At 38.9% G+C, this 17,535-nt stretch overlaps 1 protein-coding gene across 2 annotated transcripts in view; it reads right to left on the reverse strand.

Annotated features, from left to right (window-relative positions):
- Positions 1 to 17,535, reverse strand: part of PCSK5 (proprotein convertase subtilisin/kexin type 5) — a 226,691-nt gene that overhangs the window by 81,381 nt on the left and 127,775 nt on the right. For both annotated transcript variants that reach the window (XM_058824331.1, XM_058824333.1), the window contains exon 10: positions 15,523 to 15,626. In XM_058824331.1, coding sequence (XP_058680314.1) covers positions 15,523 to 15,626 — 104 coding nt within the window. The remainder of the gene's footprint in view (positions 1 to 15,522; positions 15,627 to 17,535) is intronic.

Here is a 17,535-nt window from a genome sequence, read left to right on the forward strand (position 1 = left end):
TTCCAACAGCAGAAGGTGAAACAAAAAAGCTTCCACAGGAGGAGTTTAGATTGCAAATATTAGTAAATCAGTTTTTCTTGCTACCACAGAAACTCACAGAAAATTGTAAGTGCAAATTTAACCAGCAATGCAACAAAGCATGGTATAAATCCTTCCAAATGCATGTTGTAGAGGGTTTGTGAAAGCATTCTCTATATTGCCAAACCAAAATTCAAAGGACTCTACCTAAAAAAAAAAAACCCGCCTTCTCAAACAAATACAGTCCAAAGCTTAAGGATTACATCTTCCAAATATCTAGCACTGTCCAAAACTGCCAGCTGAAAAGGATTCTTCAATGCACCTCATCTTTTCTTGATAAGAAATAAGGGCAGAAAAACATGTAACATTGCCACCACCAGTCAGTGACCTTCAAATGGAAACTTATGTAACTTTTAAGCTATTTACCCATATAATTTTTTCCCTAGTATGCACATTAAAAATGCAAATAAAATCTATGGAGTGAACTTTCTATCCTCCCTACCCTAACAAATACTTGGAAGACAGAATTTAGGAAGAATTGTCATCCAGGAGAAAAACTTACCACTCAAGGTTTTGTGGTTGTGGTATTTGTCCATGACTCAATGTTTAAAATGTCTTGCATGAGAGCAGCAGTGTAGTGATAAGTTCTGCAGCTGATGTGGTTTTTTCAGTTGAAAAAGAAATACTTTTTTTCCTTGAAAGGCCTTCCCATTGAAATAAAAAACTTCCTGACAGAGAGGGTTACTTTTAAATCCTCCCATGTAGACTGACATTTGGCTGTCCAAAACATTTCCATTCAAAGCCCTTGATCCAATGGGCTGGTTTGCAGCTGAAGGTACAAGCAGAGGCCCATAATTTTCAAAGACCAAATTACAGCAATTTAGGAGATAATCACATAGTTAAACAAAGTAGTTGTGTCTTAGAGAAGAAAAGAGATTTTTCTCTCTGCTATCTTCAGATTGTGCTTCTTCATCTGTGTACATCCTTGTATTCCCATGAGCTATATGCCAAGATGCCTGTCCCAAAGGTTAACAATAGCCTGGTGGTCTACATGGAGCTATAAATGTCTTCTAAGAAACGCCCTGGAACTGCCTCTGATTTGTATGCAAAACATACTGAATTGACATTGTTAACCCAGATTAATCAAAAGCACTGTCTGAAAGGTCATGATGACTGCAGAGAGCAAAGTGTAAAATGCCACCAGACCTTGCATCTACCTACTTATGTGCTCTGCATTACCACTGCTGTGAATTGCTACTGGGCTCAGCTCTTGCTAGGAATCATTACATATGTCAGAGTGGGTATTGGGCTGTTTTGTACAAAGGTACTTTTCCTTCACAAACGAAATATGAATATAATATGAATATAATATAATAATATGATACAATGTAAGCTGGTGGCTGAGGACTAGACTGTTGCTTTTATTAAGCTGAAGGGTTGAAAATGTGATCTCCTTGTGTGACCAAAGTGTGCATCAGTAGAGCTATCTTGAATTCTCTCTCCTGTCAGGCAGCTGTACTAATTGATCAATTTTATTTCTGCAAAATCACAGGCCTACACAGAGTCTTACAGGTGCAGGGCATGTTTCAGAGAAAAACTTCCCTCCCACAACATGAAGTAAATACTAAGTTTTATCTGATCTCTTTAATCTTTCTTAAAGATGTTTTCATCTTAAAGATGAAACAACATTTGTCATGGCTTAAGTCCATTTATTTACCCCTAGTGCAGTTCCTTCATCAGTACACTGCGAAAACAAGGCCTTCTGAGCTGCTGGAGAGACTTCCCCAGCTTTTTCATAATCTCCTTGCTTTTGTCTGAAATTGCTGTTGAAAATTCAGAAACTTTCTCATTTACATACAAAGCTACCCTCAAATCTAAAGTTAGGATGCATATCCCATTTGACTTGACTATGAGAAATATGAAGAGCTGGTGTTCATAAATCATAACATAGAATCATGCAGACTTCAGAAAAATTTGGCCCAGACACTAAACACAACATTTCCAGTGTAGCTAAACTTGATTTGTTAGGCTGCAGTTTCATTGCCTGTCATCAAGATGTCTCATCAGTAACTTAAACACTAAGCCTTCCCTGCTATTTTACTCATGTGACAAAAGGCCTGCATAAAATTTTCTCCCTACTATATTTTTGGCATTTTATACACCATGACCTATGTACTGTGAAAGCAGCATTTGAAATATAAACATTTTGTATACACATATCAAATGCCAAATCAGGAGAGAAATAGTAATAATTTCAGTGTGACAAATGAGGAATATGCAGCTTCCTCAACTAGATTAATCTGTTTGGTATGTCAACTGTAATGATCTGTGTATTTATGCCACAATAGGAACTTGATTCAAAATGAGATTGACAGAATAGGAGACTAAAATGTCCATTAATACTATGGTTTCTTAAATATTGCTTAGCAGGTCTAGAATATGTAAGCCTCTTGAGTTACTCTCAGCCCATAAATACTTTTGACTGATCTACACCAATCTTTTACATTTGACATTTTAATTGCAAATAGAATGAACTAATTCTATAATGCTTTAACAATTTCATATTGCTTTTCTGTCATTTGCTTGGAATACTGAAATATTTCAACAAGGATAAACAACTGCATAACAAGAATTAGACAAAAAGTGGAGAAATGTCATGATAACACAGCTTAAACTGTTTTGTTTTGTCATGTCCTCTCTAAGACAACACTGATCTTTAATAATTCATCTTGTTTCAGCCGTATTCCTATTTCATGCCAACTTGGCACCAGTAACCTGTGACAACTGAGTGTGATTTCATAAACACATAACTGCTTTACAGGCCAGTAACACAAGTGTGCAAAAAGATGCTTTTTCATTATTGCTTTTAAAACCAACTCACTCATGGTTTTCAAATTAAGCACATTATTTGTGTTTCTGTATTCTACAGAGAACAATTCCTCAATTTCTGTACCTAAAACCAAATGAAACAGCAAACAAAGTATTTGCTCCTCAAAGTCCCTGAAATCCAGGCATTTTTATAGACTCAGTATGGAAGTGGGAAGATTGTGCTCTTACACCTATCACCACACTAGAGAAGGTTGTGAAAAGCATACAGTTGCCCAACAGATTTGTTTAAAAAGTGGCAGCTACAAAGACGCACAATGAGAATCTGAAGGGCCTCTACAGCATAGGATCATAGAAGCACAGTATGATGTGGGTTGCAAGGGACATTTAAAGCTCATCTAGTCTGACCTCTCCACCATGAGCAGGGACACCAGGCTGCTGAACGCCCTGTCCAATCTGGCCCTGAGGCACTTCCAGGGATAAGGCATTCACAGCGACTCTGGGAAACCTCACCATTCAAATCATAGAATCACAGAATATTAAGGGGTTGGAAAGGACCTTAAAGATCAACTGGTCCCAATACTCTCTGCTATGGGCAAGGAAATTTACCCCTCACGTTGCTCAAGGCCTTATCCAACCTGGTTTTGAACACTGACAGGGTTGGGCATCCACAGCCTCCCTGGGCAACCTGTGTCTCACCACGCTCACAGTAAAGAATTTTTTCCTAGTATCTAATCTAAATTTCCTTTCTTTCAATATTCTCCCATTATACCTTGTCCTATCACTACAGATCCTGATGAAGAGTCCCTCTTCAGCTTCCCTGTAGGCCCCCTTCAGATGCTGTAAGGTTGCTCTAAGATTCCACACAACCTTCCTTTCTCCAGGCTGAACAGCCTCAACTTTCTCACCCTATCTTCACAGAGAAGATGCTCCAGTCCTTGTATGAATTTATCAGCCCTCCTCTGGACTTGCTCCAACAAGTTCCATGTCCTTCTTATATTGTGGCCTGTATACAGCACTCCAGGTAGGATCTCACCAGAGCAGAATAGAGGGCAGAATGACCTCCTCTGACCTGCTGGCCACACTCCTTTAAAAATGCAGCCAAGGATTGGATCGGCTTTCTGGGCTGTAACTCCACACTGCTGGCCCGTGTTGAGTTTTTCATCAACAGTTACTCTCAAATCCCTCTCCACAGGGCTCAATCACTTCTCTGCCCAACCTCTGAGTGTGTCTGGCATTGCCACAATTCAGGTGTAAAGACCTTGCACTCTGCTTTGTTGAACTCCATGAGGTTCACACAAACCCACCTCTCAAGCCCTTCAGGGGACCTATGATGGCATCCCTTCTCTCCAGTGTGTTGACTGTACCACACTGCTTCATGTTGTCAGCAAATATGATGAGGGTGCACTTGATTGCACTGTCCCTGTCACCAACAAAAACAAAGATGTTGAACAGTATCTGCCACAGTGCTGACTGTGGAGGGACACTGCTTGTCACTGGTTTCCATGTGGACACTGGACACAATTCTGAGTGTGCGGCCATTTTTAGCTAGTTTTTCACCCAAGTGGCGTATCCATCAAATCCATGTCTCTTCACTTTGAAGAAAAGGATATTCAGTGGTACAATGTCAAATACTTTGCACAAGTCCAGGTAGACGATGTCAGTTGCTCTGCTCTGCCCCTATCCATCAATCCTGTAGGCCTATCACAGAAGGTCAGCAAATTTGTCAGGCATGATTTCCCCCGTGTAAAGCCATGTTGACTGTTACCAAGCACCATGTATAAAAATGTCCTGCATTATGTCCAGTCTAAATATACTCTTTTTCAAATTAAAACTATTGCCCCATGTCTTTTTACAAAAGACCTTCCTAAAAAATTTCTTTCTGTCTTTCTTCTAGAAACCTTTTATATATTGAAAGGCCAACACAAGGTCTCACTGGAGCCTTCTCTTCAGGCTGAACAACCCCACCCTTCCTTGTCTTTTTCATAGGAGAGGTGCTCCAAGGCTTTGATTATTTTCATAGTCAGAAAGGTGCTAACAGAATACTTCAAAAGTGCTTTTATTGAGATTCCAGTTATGTCTATGTCTGTTTCTGATTTTTGCAATAGTACAAATAATTTCTCCAGTAATATACTAACCGTGGCTTTACCTGATAATAGATTTGACAAAAAAGAAGAGACTTCTGGATTTTACATTTTTCTTTTTGCCAAAAAGCTCCTATTAATTGATAAAATAAAATACAGACCGCCAAGAAAAGCTAGCAGGATAGCTATTAGAAACTAAAACTCCACTAACCAGTCTACCTTTTTGAGTAGCTTGTGTGTAACTCTGACACTGCTATGAGGCTTTGCAGTCATTAAAAAAATAGCCTTAGAACATACCATCTTAAAACACTGAGAAATTAAATAACAAGATTCTATTTTCCTTCAGATCCTTACTTATTTTATCTATTTCAGGAATTTAAAACTCAAGTGGTTATTAAAGAGACACTGGTTGACATAAGGCACGAGGAGCAAAGCACCCTTTTGGTCTCCCAGAGTCAGGCTCTGCTGGTAGTGACAGCACATGCCACCCAAATAGTTCCCACCTCTCATGAGCATAAGCAGCTCCCAGGCAGAGGGCCTCAGTCTTGGGATTCAGCGGGTCTGAGGTCAGCAGTGAGCATCCATGAGTACCAAGCACAGCCATGCCAACAGTTCCTGATTTACTTCTCAAAGCTTGTTTAGGAGCGAGTAAAGCAAGTTAATGAAGTCTTCGGAACAGATGGTGTTCACACATAGACTGTGCCCTGCATATGGGGATATCTTACCCAGAGTCAGAGAAAACACCAGTGAGCTTTGCTGAAAACCTCGGCAGAGTGACCAGGGATACTGGCTTACTTCTCTGCCTTTGAAGCAGCAGAGTTGTGATGGAAACAGAAAACCTGACTACTGCTGACTGGGGATTGCTATGAAAATTCTGCAGCAGGATTCTAAGACTTCTCTGCAGCAGCATTTGGCTGTAAATCATAAAGCCTTTACTGAAGACATTAATTCACTTGAAATAAGACAGCTTATGTGAATGGAATAAATCTGAAGGTTATATGGGTTTAGAAGGGTGAAAAAAATGTTTGCTGAAATAAAGTTGGCTAAGGAGCATCTGCAGTAATAGAAGCTATAGTTTTTTAACTAGTGGTATTCTTTTTAAACTGAATTGGGTTTTTTTTCAATTTTTATTTTTAGCATGAGGATTTTTAGCACTGGAAAACATGGTGGTTTGCAACTTTTTTTAAAGAAAAAATGTATTTTGTGACTACATTGTGCAACACCTTGCAAAATAATGCACCCATCTCCTCTATTAGGAGGAAATTCACCCTAGGAGATATATTTAGGATTCCTTGATATCTCAGAAGTGGACAAATACAATGTCCTTCTATCAAACAATAAAAACCTCTTTTGGTGAGAGTGTCTGTTCTAGTCTTCATCTCAGAACAGATAATGACAGGTGAGTCAAAGGCACTGTAACTGGAAATCCTGACAGATTGTTAGCAGAAGGCACATAGATAGCATTTCTGTCCTGTCAGATGTATCAGACACATGGCATCCCTCTTGTTCCATTCCACTCTGAGGCTCTGTGTGTCCTGAAGTATTGGAACTCCAGCAGGATATTTACACTAATTCCTGACTGAGCATTCTGCTCCCTCAGATTTTGTCAGAAAAAGGATATACAAACATGCAGTAAATCACAGAAAAAGTGCATTGCAAATTGTTTAATGATAATGATGCTGAATAGAATAACTAGATAAATTATTAATTAACTAAGCCAACTTCACAGTATCCCTGTGGAGCTATGTAGTAGATGCTGATCAGTAACCTGAAGCAAAAGGAAGTTAAAGAGTAAGCCAGCTACTGTTTACAGAAATAGTTGGCCAGTAATGTCAGAGTGGTGGGTGAGGTTCTTCATCCCCTGACTTAAAAGCAAATCCTCAAAAGCTGATTTTTCTGGAGGGCAAAAAGGATACTGTTATAAATAACTTCAGGCATCTAACTGAGCTGAGTTGTCCTATGTAGACCCTTATCTTTCCCTATTATTACATGAAATTCTACATCCTGACGGGGTACATTAAAATACTTCGTTGAAGATAGTGTGATCTGTTTCCCAACTGGCCTGAATCCTAGTTCCATTAAAGTGGACACACTCTGATAATAAAACAACTGCCAGTTTTGTAACTACTGAAAGGCATTATAGCAATGCAACAGCAGTGAAGAAGAGCTTTGGTGTTCATAAAGGCAATTGTTTGTCATTTTTTTAAAAAGACAGACCTACCACACTCAAAAGATGTTCACTATTGCTACGGATGGATACAAGCAGGACAGATATTTGCTTACAACATTCTTACAAGCGTACCACATTGATAATTAGTACATAAAGAGGTCATGTAACTTCCAAGGACATTTTTTTAAAAATCAGTGTTCAATGTCTGCAATTAAAACCTTCTGCTTTGGAGAATTTTATCAGTTTATCAGTAATTTTTGAAATTTATCGATCCCAGTTTTTCTTTCTTAATACTGCAAAATAGAAATTTACATTTCACAGTAAGTGCAAGACTCTTATGGTTATAAGTCCACAGGGGAAGACTTTCAAACCTCTGCTTCCTCCCTGTGCCCCAGTTCTTTACAGGGTTTTCATAAATGTCTGAGTTGGGCTTGTTAAAAGGAAACAATGTCAAAGGTTATCACTCTCATGGTGTGCATCCTGTTAGAGCTGTCAGCCCACTTGGCAATGTTTGGAATACTAGAGAGCTGCAGAGAAATTGTGTATACCTTTATATCTAAGACAAACAGACAGGAAGTTATCTCAGTTGTTGAGCTGAGGCACTAATTTAAATTCTTTGTCTCCTATGCTGATCATGCTTTGGTGACAATTCTGAGTGCAATTATAGAAGAACATTAAAGCCTAATTTTGCCTTTTGCCTGCTGTTACTCCCAGTTTAGAGCCATTTAATGTACACTTCAGAACATGTGTAATTTTGACTTACAATATATGACCCCAGGAAAGCAATCAACTCTAAGACAAAATCATGATGGATGTCCATCCATTTTCCTTTATGTATCCCAACTCAGGCTTGAAGCTTCTGCTTGAACTCTGTTTTTACATTTTTACAGCTTCATTCCTTACTTTTCAGAGGGAACAGAAATCAGTGTTGCAGATCCAAAAAGTAAATGAGAAGCACTGATGATGAAGAATTTGAGGCTGGGAAAAGTAATAATGCCTGCCTGGCTTCTCTGAAAGATTCCTTCTCCTACTTTGTACATCCTCATTTCTGGAACTATACTGACAAATTTCTGGCCTTATATGTCTTTCAACTGGAAACAATATTGTCTGTAACTTCAGTTTTGTCAGGAAGAAAAAAAAATTACAATTTAGGCTGCATAATTCAAGATATTTTCCAGCTCCCTTTCCCAAATCCTAAAGAGGTATTTCAGTTCTTACTCAAGGCAAGCAGAACTCAGTTACCTGGCAATTTGCTTGGGTTTAACATACCTGAAAAAACCCTAATGCAATTTTAATACTAAGTTAAAGAAAATTTTATTTATAGACAGAAATTGAACTGCTGTATGCAATAAGTAAACAAGAATCACCTGGAAAGATCACAGTGACCATCCAGTGAAAAGACTATAATTTTAGTAATTTTAGAGTTGCTGCTAAAACACGCATGTTTTTATTCCACCTTTCCTCAGCTATCTTAATTTCCAAATCCAACCACACATATTTTCTCTAGCTGCAGCAAGGATTTCTGTACGAAGCACTTATAAAGGTTATGATGTTGATCTGTGACTCATCTGGTAGTTAAATGTGGATGAGATTCTTGAGGACACAGATCCTTCCAATCATACATGTCCTATCAGCGCTGGGGGAGACACTTTCAGCCACTGTTAGACAAGCTATAATTGTAGCTTGTTTACTTCTATCCTTTCCTGGTGCTAAACTAAATACTGCGCTGACTTCAAACAACTTTCAGTCAGGAGCTATGATGCAAAAAGTTCAGATTAATCTAATCAGTTCAGCTAACAGAAGGCTAATGCCTACCTATGTGAGGACAATATCTCTCTCAGACTTTAAATCCACCAATCTGTTAAAGACAATCATGTATACAGAGTTAGATTGCCTTTTCCAAGAATATGTTTGCTGTCAGCCGACTTAGAATCACAGAATCATTTGGGCTGGAAAAAATCCTATGATTGAGTCCAACCACTAACCTGACACTGCCAAGTCAACTGCTAAACCATGTCCCCAGATGCCAGATCTATACATCTTTTAAACACTTCCTGGGATGGCGATTCCACCACTTGCCTGGGAAGTCTGTTCCAATGCTTGACAACCATTTCATAGAAGAAATTTTCCCTAATATCCAATCTAAACCTCCCTGTCACAATTCTTCTGGTTCTTGGCCTCTTACATGTGAGAAAAAACAAGAGCTCCCTCAACAGCTTCTCATCAGACTCAATAGCTCTGTTGCCTTTTTCTGGACATGCTTCTGCCCTCAATGTCTTGTTGTGAGGGCTCCAAAGCTTAACACAGGACTTGCCGTGCAGCCTCACCACTGCCAAGTAAAGGAGAATAGTGGCTGCTCCGGTCCTGCTGGCCACACTATTCCTGATCCAAACCGGGATGTCACTGGCCTTCCTGGCCACCTGGGCAACTACTGGCTCATGTTCCAACTCTGCTAATGTTGATCAGCACCCCAGGTTCTTTTATGTCAGGCAGCTTCCCAGCCACTGTTCTCCTGGCATGAAGTGCTGCACAAGGGTTGTTGTGACCCAAGTGCAGAACCCAGAATGCCACCTTGCTGCATTTCACAAATTGGCCCATTAATCCAGCCTGACCAGATTCCTCTGCAGATCCTTCCTTCCTCTCCAGCAGATCAGCATTTCCATCCAACTTGGTACCATCTGCAAACTGAATGAGGGTGCACTTGATTTCCTTGTCCAGGTTATTGATAAAGACATTAAACAGAACTGGCCCCAGTACTCAGTCCTGGGGAATACCAGTAGTTGCAGCTGAATTTAACTCAATCCCCACTACTCTCTGGGCTCTCAGTCATTTTTTCATCCAGTGAACTGTGCATCCATCTGAACCATGAGCAGCCAGTTTCTCCAGAAGAATACTGTGGGAAACAGTGTCAAAGGTTGCTCAGTACGTGTCACATGATGGCACTCAAGATGACCTAGCCCATGACCTTCCCTGGCACAGAGGTCAGACTGACAGATCCTTTTTCTAGACCCTTCAACTGGGACCTCTCTGGTTAACCAGGACAGTTGGTAAATGACTGAGTGGTGAGCTCTTGCACCAGCTCCCTCAGTGCCTTTGTGTGGATCCCATACAGAACTGACCACCTATGATTGTATGTATCTAAGTGGTGTGACCATTTCCCCTTGGATTATGGGGGTTTAATTCTTTTTCCCATTCCCACCTTCCAGTTTAGGTACCCAGAGAACAATGAGTCTTATTATAGGAGAGGTATTAAAAGGTAAAAAGGTATTAACTACTTCATTCGTTTCCTCATCTTTTGTTATTGTCTTTCCCCCTGCAACCAATAAAGGATAGAGACTGCCCTTAACCCTCCCTTTGTTTGTAGGAACAATGCATTTATTCATTGTATTCATAGAAATACAATGTATTTGTACAATACAATGTATTTTTAGAAACATTTTCTAATTGCCTTTTACTGCAGGAGCCAAATTGTAGTCTAGTTGGGCTTTGGCCCTTCCAGTTTTCTCAATGCATAAACTCATGACATCCTTGTGCTTCTCTTGAATATTCTGCCTGAGTAGTCTCCCTAAGATGATAAACTCCTTTATTTTCTCCTGAGTTCCAGCCAAAGCTACCTGTTCAGCCAGGCTGGTCATCCTTTAATATTTCAAGGACAAAAATCCACTAGTCTCGCTAGCACAGGTAGCAGGTATTCCTCTCTCCTACACAGACCAATGCAACTTCATGTGTTTGGTGTCTTATTGACAACTAAAGAAAGCTGGCATATTACAATAGCTAAACTCAAAACTTCAGTTTCACTTGCTCCACCCACTGTGTGTATGAGCGTTACGAGTGTATGAGTTGATATTGGCTGACGGTACCATGTGAAAATACCAGGAAGTATCTGTAAGAGTAGAAATCTTTTTATAGATGAACAGCTTTGATTGTTTGACATAACCATTTATGAGTTGTCGGTTTCTCGGCTGTTTAGGTGACCTGGAAAGGCCCAGGGATGGCCTTGAAGAGCTCGCGCTTCAAAGGACGAGAAGAGACTTCAGATCTTTTCTCGGTCTTGGTGTTTATTAATTGTTTATCTAAAAGATTTTCTTTCGGCCCGACAGAGGTCTGCACAGCAAGTCAGCCATGAGCACACTCTGAGAACCCCCGGGGTGGTCACCTATCTTTATACTCCAAGTTACGTACACAATATTTATTATTTTTCCCCAATACCTTCTACCCTTATTAACCAGTGCACTTTTAGTAATAACCAATCCCAAAGTGTCAACATCACCACAGAAGATGGAGGCCAAGAAGAAGAAGAAGAAGAACAGGACATGCCCCAATTCCTCCATCTTACTTCTTTAGACCTTCCTGTACAGAAATCCTAAACCCTGTGTCTTACACTCTAATTAACTTATCCCTTCACCGTGCACCCAGTGAAATCCTCCCATCCTCATACAGGTGTCGTCTCCCGTGTAGGATCAAAGTCCAGCCACCAGACACTTCTGGCAACATTCCAGGGCTCCTGAGCCCCCCAAGGGCGGTCTCGGCCTCTCTGCACCTCCGTCCTGAGGTGCTGAGATCCCACAATGAGTTATGAGCTCCCTGTTTTCCAAAAGTCTTATGCCAGCTTCTGACAATGTATTAAAAATATAATTTAAAATTTATTTACATTTTAAAGTTATTGAAAACATGCAGTACAGTGTTTATGAATAGTTTATTTGTCTTCTCAGAAATGCACATGTTGTAAAGATATCTTCCTCATTTCTGAATTCCTGCCTGGCTACTGATAAATCTGTCCAGTCTAGGTCCCCTGAATAGAAGCCCATATATACTCACCTCATTCTCACTCCCAGATTAATGCTCTGCGAATGCTCTGCTCACAACTAATATAGTCACCAGTTTTATGAAATATTAAGCAATTATATTAAAAGGCTCAAAAACATTAAGTGCCTAATCCTTTTCAGTGGTCACTCTTCAATGAAAGCAGCAGATACTTTAGCTAAACTAAAGGGATGTGACATAACTCTGTTTTTACTCCCTGGAAATTGAGGCAATTTGGTTTCTCTAGGAAAAAGTGTCTCCTCTAGGGCTCAGGAGTGCCCCAAAAATGAAAAAACTAGGTAGAATTTAATTTCATTTTATGTCATTTTTCAGTAGAATTTTATTTCAGCATACTGAAGTGTTATTTTCTGTGCTTCAGAGCCAGGAAGAGTGAAGTACATTCTCCAGAAATTTCCCTGCAAATCAGTAGCACTCGCTATGAATGGTCTATTTCTCCAGACAGAATTTCACAGTATGTGGACCTTCACTTGCAGACAAAGAACTGTTTATATGATTTGATCCTTGCTCTTAAAACTGCAGTGTTTCATTCTCTATCTTTCCACTCAGAGACAAGTCAGCATTAATGCAGTTTCCTTGTTATGAATGCACTTGCATGCTCTGTTGTTGACTAAACAGATGACAGAACAAGGATTTGCATCCAATCTGCCATAGCAGAAACAGATCAACAGTTTTGATATCTTCACAAAAACAGATGCTCTCATGTGTTTTTTCATAAAATCAGCTAATTAACTGCTTTAATTATTAAAAATCCCTCTATTGACAAATTATATGTACAATTGACTAAACAGAGAATAGCCTGAGTATTCAAGTCTTTCTTTTTAGACTACAAAATAACAAGTTCCTGAGAAAAGATGCATGCTGTCTGACAAGAAAACAACAAAAAAACTCCTACCAAGTAAAAATTCTTGCTCATTCCTGAGTTAATTCTATTGACATGAATTTAATGAGCACTGTTTACTTGCCAGAAAATTAAACAAATAACAAGCACTGCTTTAGCAAATCCCTAGCTGTCCTAAGTGTTTTTCATGAATTAATCCTTCTTTGTATAAATGTAAGGAGTAAAAAAAGGAGATCTTGAAACCAGTAATGACATCTGTGAGCTCTTTCTGTGTGTTCTGCAATGGCAAAACACTGCCAGGGACTATGGCAAGGGAGAGGGTTGCCATGCAGACCAGCAAAACAGCCCTCTGAAAGTGGGCATGCTGACCCACTTTCAACTACCAGCTCTTGCTGACTCTTTGTTGAGTGAAAGGTTTTTTTCAGGTTTTTGCTGGTTTTCACCCTTTCAGTTCTTATTTTTAAAGCAGCAGACCTGTTTTTCTCTTTATTCTTGTTTTCCTCTTTCTCCAGCAGTATGCACTGAAGATAGGTAGATTGTTTCTTGTGACTGTCTGCTGTAGATAATTTAAAAAAATCTTTCACCCCCTCTTAAGAACATGCTGTGGAAGAACCATGGATCTTGTTATCAACAAGATTATGATACAATTCCTTAAGGAACTCAGTCTGATCAGAGTAGTTCATCTATGAAAAACCATACTTTAATTGTTACTCTTGGCGTTAGTGAAGGATAATAGTGTAATATTATACTAAATATTGCCACGTGCAATAAAAAAACCTCTTCCAGTCTTGCCAGCAGTGGTGTGCAAATCCCCTTTTGAATTCAAGTTCGGATGTTGTGATTTAAACTAAATCTTTTGCTTCTCCTTCTTCCAAAACCAACAGGAGTTTAAAAAGAGATGTATTTTTATTGGAACCATGTGTTCAACCTAAGTTGCCAAAATAATTTAGCTAAAACTAATGCTTTTATTTGGGTTAAGGTTGATTCCTGAGCTGTGCAGAGGTCAAGCATTTAGCCCATCTTCCTCTTTTTCAATTTCACCACAGAGTCTACAGCAGAGTTCAGCCAGTTCAAGTTGTTTTTCCTGAATCCAAGTTACCAAGCTGAGCTTATCTATGTTTGTGACTTTCCATGAGTGGAGACAAAACCTTTTTTCATCCCTTTTGCTTACTATATATGTGTTACAGTGCATAGAAAAATGGTTCCAAGGATTCAGAACTAGCAGTGGTAGCACAGTGATTCAACAGTGCAAGTCCTGCTGCCAGTGCTGCTGCTGGTGTGACCTTAGTGTGACCTGTCTTTTGATAATGAGTGACAGCTGCTGTGAAATGACTCACAGGGTGTTTGCCTCTCTTGGGCAACAAGTGGAAAAACATTAAAAATATAGAATTTTGGAAGTAAGATATGAAAAAAATTAGCTCTGCTTTATGTTACTTGAAAAGTAGTATTTAACCCTCATATACCCCCAATAAACTGATGATAGAGTCACCATCTCCTGATAAAACTTTTAAATCCTGGGAGATGTTTTGCAATAACAAATACTGTAATGTTATTGCAATTAAGGAAGTATCTATTTATGTTTTTTGTGTGGCATACAATTGTAAATGTGATAAAACCAGGCTCTTGAACATCAGAACCTTCATATGATTAGGAGGTCCTGATCAAATATCTATTTCTAAACACATTCTCTGTAGTTAGAGACTGATTTAGGTCCAAAAATAAAAAGGTTTTTTTTTTTGGTTTGGTTTCTATGCCATTGCAACAATGGCATAGGTCAGAATTATATATTAAAGATGCTCTACAGTAGCAGTGCCTTGATCCAAAATAGATTAAATACAGGCTTCAGTTTTAAAGTGAAACCAGGGCAAAGATTTGATAACTCTTTTATATTACATTTTATCTCAGGAGATTCAAGCACAAACAGATCAACTCTCATCTTATAAGAGGTATGTCAGTATTGGGTGGAATTCTTATGAAAAGAGAACCAGAAATAAGCCATTCCAGGGTTTTGTTTAGGATGCAATACAAAGTGAAAGCAGAAAGAACGTAGTGAATGGGAATCAGAAGAAAAACTGTGCTGAAATAAAATGTACAGATTCAAGGTTCCATTTTAACCCATTCTAAAAATATATATCCTATTTAAGGGCACAAGTATTTACTTCTGCTTGCATTACAAAAGTGAAAAAATGTTTTAGGATGTAGCTTTTATCAAATTTTAGAGACAGTACAAAATTTTAGAAATCTACGCGACAGGTCATTGAAAAATGATTACATGTCTCAGGAATAGTCATGACAGCTCAAAATTCAATTTTATCCAAAATCTGACAGAATTCTCACATATAAATAATGTAAGATTTATCATATAAAAATGAAATTTGAAAATACTGTTTCATCATTTGAAATTGAAACTGACAATAATTCTGAGTGAGAACATGGCTGGAATCCAGAACTGCTACATCTTCAACTCTATACTACTTTATCAGAATACTAGATATAAAAAGAAAAACACCAAAAATTTGCTTAGTTTTCTGGCAGCAGTGTGTATGATATGGAACTGAAAGGAACTAAGAAGATCGGGCCAATGCATTTCACACTCAACAGTTTTGTGCATTAGTCATTCTAAAAGGTTTTCCTTGTATGAGAGAAGAGAGGCCCCTTCAGATCAAGGCTGAAAGGTCTCCAAACTATGCACAGCATAGTGTCAAACAAAATTATCAAATATTAGTTTGCTTGTGATAGCAAAGAAGAAAGAAAGCTCTCACCCTTATAACCAGCTGCATTGGTTTTCCAGTCATTAGCATTCAGATGTCCTGCACGTGAAGTCCTGACAATAATGTGCTGTACGTCTCTCCAGGTCAGAAATGGACTATGAAATAGGGATAAAACAAAGTCACACATCAGACATTTTACCAGGATGTAAGGATACAAGGTCATGTAAGCTGAAAAGTATCCAAAGCAAAACAACTTTCATTTATCATCTCTACTTTCCTTTGCTTCACTCAAAATACATGTTCCAATTTTACAGAAAAGCTGTATGATATTATTCATACAACTGGGAGGTTTGCCATAAGCAGACTGTAACAATATATGATAATATTCTGTTATATGAAACTTAAGGGAAGATGAATGAGTACATTTCACACAGAGGCAATTTTTACGACCATCAACTACTGTATCCTAATGAGTGCAAAGGAGAAGAAATCAAACTTTTGGCTTGCTGAAAATCTCTACCAAATCTCACTAACTGCTGCTCAAACTGGAAATTCCTCTAGACTTTCAGTTCCTATTGAAGCTATTCCATGTGTTTCTGTTGCTATTAATTTGTCTACTATCCCAGTCTTGGAATTCACTGAGAGTTTATGAGTATTCTTCAAGAATTCCAAACAGTTGGATGGCTGGTGAGTTGCAAAGCAAGGGCCTCATTACACAAATAAGTATTCCTTTAAGGGATTCCTAATAACCTCTCCACCTGCAAGGTGAAAAAGATGCTGGTTCTATCCTCACTGTGACATTAATACACATTTATCTTCTAGGACTAGGGCAAATCTTCAGGGACTGCAGTTTTCCTGTTTCCTCTATATCTACAACAGGGAGAATTTATTTTCTTAGAAGGCGATCTAAAGGTGCCAACATTCAGCTATCTTTTCTTTCTCCTTCCAATTTTCCAGTTTTTCTATTACCTGCAAGAAGATGAATAGTATTCTCTTTAAAAATGCAGTGTAGTAGAGGGAATAATAAACTGAGCCAGTAAACAATGAAGAGGAAAAAAGCATTGTGGTGCAGAACACCAGGCACTAAGTAGCATTCTCAGAGCATCATTATCTGTCCCTATTGCACACCCTTCCATAATTCCCCTCAGCTGAAAAGAGACCAGAATGAAATTTATAAGACCCAGAATTGGCTGCCTACACTGCCCAGGACTATGCAGTCATTCAAAACCAGGGAAACTTTGGTTCTTAAACCAGATTCTTAACATATTTAGATATTCTGTTGTATTTAATTAGAACAGATGCCTTCTCTCCCTGAGCATTTTTAAAAAACAGTACTATGCCTATAGGTAGCTCTTTTACTTATGATGCAGTTTCTCACACTAGACTTCTGGAGTAGAATGACAGTAATTGTTTATCCAGTTGGGCCAGTAAAAATTACTGACATAAAGATTAAAAAAATTCATGGCAGAAGTAAGGCACATTAAGGGTTTGTGCTTCTACAATGTCCTGTACAACATCATTTTAATCAATTTGTAGATCTCTTTCACAACATTCAGTTTATATTCATGCCACATGTCCACAATTTCCGCAATGCATCCTGATCTCCTCATGAGGCAGCACTGAAAAGCTTTGCCATAGAATCTGCAGCCACAGAATCACACAATGGTTTGGGCTGGAAGGGACCTTTAAAAGCCCAAGTACCCAGCAATCAGCAGGGACATGTTCAACCAGACCAAGTTGCTCAGAACCCTGTCTGAACTGACTTTGAGTGTTGCCAGGCATGGGACACCTACCACCTCTGTGGCAGTGTGTTTCCATGTTTTACCACTCTTATTGTAAAGGGGAAAAAAAATCCATCTTTTGCATTATCTTTATACTGGTTTTTAGGATAAAATGCAGACAAGCTGTGATAGGGCATGATGTATTCCTTTAGATGAACAGTGGGGTAGGCAGCTATACATCCACCAGCAACGGTGTTCTAGTGTACCTGTGTCAAATCTGCAGTGCACACAGAGATAAAAAATCTTAAGTGCCAAAAACCTAACACACAATGACCTTATTTGC

This window comes from Ammospiza caudacuta, chromosome Z (genome assembly GCF_027887145.1).
Source record: "Ammospiza caudacuta isolate bAmmCau1 chromosome Z, bAmmCau1.pri, whole genome shotgun sequence".
Lineage (NCBI taxonomy): Eukaryota > Metazoa > Chordata > Aves > Passeriformes > Passerellidae > Ammospiza > Ammospiza caudacuta.